The sequence below is a fragment of the Vitis riparia genome, chromosome 13, assembly GCF_004353265.1.
Source record: "Vitis riparia cultivar Riparia Gloire de Montpellier isolate 1030 chromosome 13, EGFV_Vit.rip_1.0, whole genome shotgun sequence".
Classification (NCBI taxonomy): domain Eukaryota; kingdom Viridiplantae; phylum Streptophyta; class Magnoliopsida; order Vitales; family Vitaceae; genus Vitis; species Vitis riparia.
Window position 1 is genome coordinate 5,967,196 of NC_048443.1, and position 7,049 is coordinate 5,974,244.

The window sequence follows — 7,049 nt, forward strand, 5'->3', positions numbered from 1 at the left end:
AATCACTTTCATTTTTTAAAATTTTGAAGTAGTAATTTAAAAAAAAAAAATTGAACTAGTAAAATAATTTAATACCTTAATTTTTTTTAAAATAGTTTTTCAAATTATTATCTTTTTAATGAAGGTTTATATAAAAATTACTATTTTTATTTTAAAATTAAAAAACATAAAATAAATTAAAAAAAAATGATGAATTGATTGAATTATTTTGACTATGTTTAGTTTCCAAAAATTTTAAGAAAAAATACAAAGAAAATAAAATAGAGAGGAAAAATATAAAATAAATAAAAGGTAAAATAAAATGAAAAATAAATTTAAAGTAGTAAATTATTTTTGTATTTTATTTCAAACTCACTTCACTTATTAAATTATTTTATATAAATATTAAATAATTTAAAATATATAATTTTTTACTAATATTAATTATATTTGACACTTTTCATATTTTGTTTTTAAAATTAAAAAAAAAATATTTTAAAAACTTTTTTCTTTTCTTTTCTTACTCTTTTTCAAAACCAAACCTCTCCTAGCAGCATTCCCAGACCTTGCAGCAGACAGGAGTCGAGCGTAGGTGCCGGATTCAAAAGGTCAAGTCTTAATCAACCTAGTGCACCGGCGACAAATGGCTATAGCCGAAGATCAAAGTATGCCACCAATCATCTAAATAGGGGTGGAATAACTTGTAGATGATTACTTAGAACCCATCTCCCGTGCAATTTGATCTCTCTCCCGTTTGTCAAGTTGGGTTATCACCAAGCCTTTTTGTTAGCAATCAATGAACTTCCCCCTCTTATAATAGAAGGAAAATGTGAAATTTGTACTAGAGTAGTGTTTGGATGATGATAAATTAAAGGGTCTAATTGTACTAGTTCCTCCTGTGTGTTTTTATAAGGATGGATTTATAATTTTATTTATATATATTTTTAATTTAATTTTTTTGTATTTGATCCATAACTATCACAAGGGATTTTTTTTAAAAAAAATAAAATATGCTAAAACAATTTGGAAGGGGTTGAGAGAAGTAAAATTATACAGGGAAAGGTGATAGATCTCTTCGGATTATATTAAAAAATGGAAAGCAGGAGAGGGAGAAAAGACGGGCATTTCCTGTACAGAGAAAATGATTGCAGTGGGGGAGAGAGAGAGAGAGAGGGAGTAGAGGCCAGAAATCCAGTGTTCTGAGCATCAGAACTGTTTAACACCAGTTGCACAGGCCCATCATCGCTTCACACATAACACCTCTCTCTCTCTCTCTCAAATTCATCAAACATTCTTGCTCTCTCAATCCTCTCTTTTTAGATTTTCTCTCTCTCTGCAGTTGTGGCTACCACCAGGACTCGTCTTCTTCCGCACTCACCCCCCTCCGGCGCCCCCCTCGTATGGCCGCCGCCCCCACCCTCCTCCACCACCACCACCCACCTCCTCAACTACACCTTCCCCACCAACCCCAACATGCTTACCACCGCTCTAGGCGTCGGCCTCGGCGTTTTTCCTCTCTTCGCCACCACCCCCACCTCCACGACTTGCGCTGCACCGCTGCTGCCGCCCAAACATACTTTAAACGATGAAGATAATGATGGGGATTCGGTGAATTTGGAGGATGGTGAGGGTAGCATGAGGGCGTGTGTGGATTGCGGGAACAAGGCTAAACGGGACTGCAATTATAGGATGTGCAGAACTTGTTGTAAGGGTCGTGGCTATGATTGTGCTACTCACGTCAAGAGCACGTGGGTGCCCGCGGCTCGCCGCCGAGAGCGTCAGGCGGCGGTTGCAGCGTTTGTTGCCGGCGGTGGCTCTTCTGGGTCTTCCTCTGCTGTTGCAAAAAGGCCGAGACTCGGCTCAACTCAGGCTGCAACCGCATCTCATACCTCTACCTCTCTTCCTAACACTCCTAGGAGCTTTGATGCCACTTCTACTCACCAAGGTCTGCTACCTCTCTTTCTGAAAGTTCCATTCAACCATCTTTTTTCAAGGCTGTAAATCGATGGAATTGAATATTAAAAATGACATGGGTTTCTCAATTTTAGATGTCAATTTTTGGAAATGATGAGTCTGCCGAATTAGCGTGCAATCATGGAATTGGGAGATAATATTGAATTGGGTTTTTTTAATTGCAGATGCAAGCTTTAAGGAGAGTTTGCCCCGGCAAGTTCGTGCACCAGCGGTGTTTCGGTGCATCCGGGTCACGGCCATTGAGGATGGCCGAAATGAGTATGTTTATCAGGCAATGGTGAAGATTAATGGGCATGTATTTAAGGGGTTTCTATATGATCAAGGGGTTAATGAGAAGGGTAGCTATCCATGTATTTCAGAACTACAGTTGGAAACTAATGCTAGTGGAAGGAATGTGGATTCTTCTTCTCCAATTCTTCACAAAGCTGACGCTTATGATGCTTCTGGTTGCAGAGGATTGCTGGGAGGTATCCCCTACTGTAACTCAATGGTTTAAATCTTGTTATGGGATCTCAAATTTTATCAAATGATCTCTCTTTATCCTTTTTTCCGTCTTCTAATTTTTTTATTTTTTTTCTTTTGGGTTTTTCACCTTGTTCATGTTGAGTTTATCATATTTGTGTTTATGATTATTTTGTAGCCACTATAGGAATGAGGTCTGATTGAAAATTTCTCAGAATTGATGATATTTCTATAATGTGATGCTGGGCTTCACTAGGTGCTTTCTTGTCGATTCTTTTCTTTTAGTTACCACTTTTTGTCACATGTCATTGATTGTGCTTTTTTAGAGATGAAAACCACTGGTTGAAATGTTATCATTTAGGTTTGCTTTTGGACACAAGAGAGACACGGGGGTATGAACTTATGAACCTTCTATTAGGGTTTCTTTTGGGGGTAATTTGAATTTGATTTTTCCTTGCCCGATAGCATCGTTGTCATTAATTTCAGTTTTGGAAGGCAGATTATAGATCAGCCCTAGTTCTTAATTTTCTATTGTTAATGTAATGGTTTCTTTTTAAATTTTTATGTCATAGTGCTTGCACATATTTACCATAGCAACCATCACCACTTCCTTTGTTTTGTTGGTCTCTTGAGGCATGTTCAACAAGGTATGTCACATTGGTTTGAAATTTTGTTATCTGCACAGAATTAATTTGCCTTTGGAATGCGGTAAGGTTTCAACAAACTTTTGAAAGTTTAACCTTGGTTTTTCTTTTATCAATCAAATACTTTTTAAACATATGTTCATGCTGTATAGGACAGCTTTTGGCTTGTTCCATTTTGTAAGCCACCCTTTGATCTGAGATTTTCTGTTGTTTTTTCATTTCATCGACATGAAGGCGCTGTAAAATAAAAACTTGGAATCTTGGAACAGCTGCTTCAACCCAAATTGTTATAAACTTCCTAGTTTTGGCATCTTTTCCTGTAGGCTTTATATTCTCAATGATGGTATGTTGCATGAGTATGAAGCTTCATAAGCAAGAATGACATTGTTGTTGGAATATCACTTTCTTTCTTTGCTAAAGAGCACGTCTTTTTCAATCCACTTTAATATCTGTTACATCTCCACAATGGCAATGGTAGAGATCATTACATTCATATATATCACATGATTTTCTTGCTCGAGCCATCGAGTGAATACAGAAAATTTTCATTGCTAAGTTTCCAACCACATATCAACACATCTCCAATCTTCTTTCTTTTTCCTGCCCTTTTGGTTTACGAATCACCCAAAAGTACAGGCAAGACATTCTGTGTTTTGGCGATGTTTCTAAAATTCATCAATATTGTTCACCAAATTTAATGTCCAAGGTGATTGATAGGATGGATTTGTATGAAAATGTCTCAATTTATGTAGTACTTTTTGGCGTGCAATGATTCATCAATTACCCAGCCATTGCATGAGTTGTGTGCTTTCTACTGGGAGGATTCCAATGCTTCTTTTACTTGCTTTTTCCTTCTAATTTCTTTTGGATGAGTTTTGAATATGTTGATTAACTCGTTCTTCTGCCTGTATATTGAACTTATCTTCTTAATTTCATGTCACTTATCAAATCAATTTTGCCTACAGGAAAAACTGCTCTTGAATATTTGTAGCAAGGATAATAATGGCATTGGTTTTGGAATCCAATAAAGCAGCTGCATGTGTCTAGAATTTATCCGTTGTTTCTATTTCTTGGCTCATTTACAGAACTTTGTTTTATTAATTATTTTATACATTTTTGCTTTTTACAAATATAATTTGTCATGAAACTACACAAATTTGTTTGCTTTTTAGGACTGTTTTTCTTCAGATCACTACTTTTTGAAGTTTTAGCCCTGATGCATCCAAGTTACTTACTTAGAGGATATTTGGTAAATCAACTTAATGATTCAATTTGATTTAATAACTTGATTTAAGTCATTAAGTAGATTAAACATATTTGGTAAAATAATTTAATATCACAACTTAAAGTCAAAAATAACTTTAAGTATTAAGCTAAAATAGTTAACTTATTTTTAATCTCAAATCTCTTTTGCCTCATTTGTCCATGTTCAGTGAGATTGTATTTTACAACCATAACTTTATATTTACAACTTATCTTTTATAGTTAATAATTTTGTAGTTATCTTATGCTTCTTTAAATATGGATGCTTAACAAATCAATTTATTGCCCCAAGATTAGTGAAAATATAAATATTAATTAAAATTAATGAGGGTAAATATGTCAATTTAATGATTTAGAATAAATTTAACTTTATCAAATAACCTTAACACTTAAAGTAAAAATTAAATAATAGGTTTTAAGTCAATTTAAAAATAATTTAATTTAAAGTTAATTTAAGTCATTAAGTAATAAGTGTTAAGTTTTATCAAACACCCTCTTTTAAAGAGAAACACGATGAGTGAAGTGTCATAAATGTATATCTACCCTTCTAATATATTTCAGATGTGTCAATATATTAGGCCCTCTTTCATGGTGAAAGAGGGCAGAAATCTTGCAAAGGTATGCAAAATTGTATTTTAACTACTATGATCAGAATAATCGGTTTCTTTCATTAAACTATCATTTCATCTTCTTTAACCGCATGACATGGTCAACCTTTTTAAGATGAAGTTTAAGTATCCCTTTATGCTCACTTTGTCAAAAGCAGAATGGAAATTTAAACCTTTTATTTCGTGAATATGACCTTTTGCTTTTGGTATGGTTTGGTTCTGATATAGATATTTGGCATGCTATGGGAGAATATGTTCCATCCTTTTAATGGTCATTTGAGTGGCTTAATCACATGATATGTCACAACCAAGATAAGAACTTTATTGTCATGACCGTATTTCCAGCTTTCAAATTTGATTAATGAAAACAGAGCCCCATCTTTGATCATGAGCCTTTTAATTGCACAGGGCTAATCAGACGAGATAATGTTCCTTATTTCTATTAGCTGTTTCTAAGATGATTCAGCTTCTATGCTGGATGGGAGCCTCTTACTTAGGTTAATTCTTTTTAAGCTAAAATGTTTTATCGTAACTTTATCTAAAGAGGAAAATGATAATCTAGCTTTGGATTCTTGCCAGGTGATCAAGATTGTTTTTGATAGATCTTGGAAGAAAGCTACCACATAGTCAGGTCTAAGTTTTGTAGCCTTAAAAGGATGATGGTACCAAGTTCAGTGGAGGAGCTCTTCAGCCATTGCAGAAACCCTACCAAACCGAAAAGCCAAGGCATGCTTATTAGGTGACATATTATGTCTGTCTAGATTGTGCCCATATCATTTTGCTACTTGCTGGAAGGTCCCTGTTTGCTGAAGTGCAGCTGATACATTTCTACATTGACAGCTTAAAGGGCCATTTTGTTTCTTCTTAAGCTGATGAAAGTGTCTACAGGAGTATTGAAGTAGGCCCATGATAATGCTGTGGTGGCACATGAATTTGAAAATCCCGTAAGTTGTCTGAAGTTGCATTATATACTTATAGCCTATAGGGTGTCCTAGAAGGTGAAGCTTCAGAATGCTGTTAGATTACTCGTCCAAGATTTTCTTTCTCAATGTTTTGGTCATGAAAACTGTAAGATCAGTTAGAAAGGCCAAGAACTTCAGTATTTGATAATCATTAGCTTAAAACCTTCTTCATTGGCAATCGAAGGAGCATTGCAGCATTTTTGTACATTTGAAAGATATATTTCTGATGTCATTCCTCATTGTTTAAATTATATGAAGTATTACAATTTTGAAATCATTTCTGTTTGGAGCCGTACATTGCTGAAACCTGTTGATTTACAATTTGATACTGGGAACTTGTACCAAGTTCTCATCCATCTCATAGATCATCAAGTGATGAAAATTCAAGTAATAGCTTGATCTATGCCCTTTTTGTATCAATTTGGAATTGTGATATGTTTAGCAATATTGCATTAACATAGATGAGAATAGCAAATATTTATATAAATGAAAATGTTATTTCACAGCCAAAGGAGCCTGTTTCTTCATCTCAAGTTCTCAACCCTCAACAACAAGAACTAGTATGCATGAGCTTACCTGAATTGGTTGATGTTTATAAAGGACTCTGCTTCGTCAATGTGCTATGTCAGACACCAAACATATAGGACCTAGTTATATTTAGTTTGGAGATCTGCTTCCAACATGCTGTTGCCATTGAACATGTAATAATGGAAAAGTTTCTAGCAAGGATAAAGGATCCCAAGTCAGTTGCAACCCCAAGTACTAATCACATGCAACTAGACTTGTATCTTCATCTTGTATTCAATTCAAGGTGGTGGGGCACATTTGTTGTGTAGATCACTAACATTATCTGTTAGCTTCTAGCTTTTGTGCTGCCACCATGAGGCAATTTGACATTTTCATCAGCCTTAGAACATGGAAATTGTTAGGTTGGAGCATTCAGTTTCTTGTGTGAAAAAACTGAAAGATATGGTGAAAAAGAGGCCACATCATATGCTCAACAGGCATGGGCATGAGAGCCTTTTGATTTTAGCTTGAAAGATAACTGCATTTTGCTTCATGCACACAGGATTGAATTACTGCAATGCTGCCACTGCTTCTGTGGATGTTCCCTAAATGCCATGATTGAAACAACAGAGACTAACATAATAATCCCA

The 7,049-nt window shown here is 35.0% G+C and overlaps 1 protein-coding gene across 3 annotated transcripts; it reads left to right on the forward strand.

The window, feature by feature from the left end:
* Positions 1-1,082: 1,082 nt before the first annotated feature.
* On the forward strand, positions 1,083-6,187 carry LOC117929107 (protein LATERAL ROOT PRIMORDIUM 1-like). Of its 3 annotated transcripts, none has more exons than XM_034849316.1 (3): positions 1,083-1,924; positions 2,118-2,420; positions 5,339-5,503. In XM_034849316.1, the coding sequence occupies exons 1-3, from the start codon at positions 1,453-1,455 to the stop codon at positions 5,374-5,376; spliced, it is 813 nt and encodes a 270-aa protein (XP_034705207.1). In that variant the 5' UTR covers positions 1,083-1,452; the 3' UTR covers positions 5,377-5,503. The 3 variants fall into 3 exon arrangements, with proteins under 3 accessions (XP_034705207.1, XP_034705208.1, XP_034705210.1); XM_034849317.1 differs by lacking the exon at positions 5,339-5,503 and adding an exon at positions 4,025-4,361 and having other exon boundaries at positions 1,084-1,924; XM_034849319.1 differs by lacking the exon at positions 5,339-5,503 and adding an exon at positions 5,510-6,187 and having other exon boundaries at positions 1,085-1,924.
* The last annotated feature ends 862 nt before the right edge of the window (positions 6,188-7,049 follow it).

Bases quoted from the DNA above. Each gene is read 5' to 3' on its own strand.
- LOC117929107 (XM_034849316.1), top strand. From the start codon at position 1,453: ATGCTTACCACCGCTCTAGGCGTCGGCCTCGGCGTTTTTCCTCTCTTC. The intron at 1,925-2,117 runs GTCTGCTACCTC...TTTTAATTGCAG, and splicing joins TGCCACTTCTACTCACCAAG to ATGCAAGCTTTAAGGAGAGT. The intron at 2,421-5,338 runs GTATCCCCTACT...TTAATTGCACAG, and splicing joins TTGCAGAGGATTGCTGGGAG to GGCTAATCAGACGAGATAAT.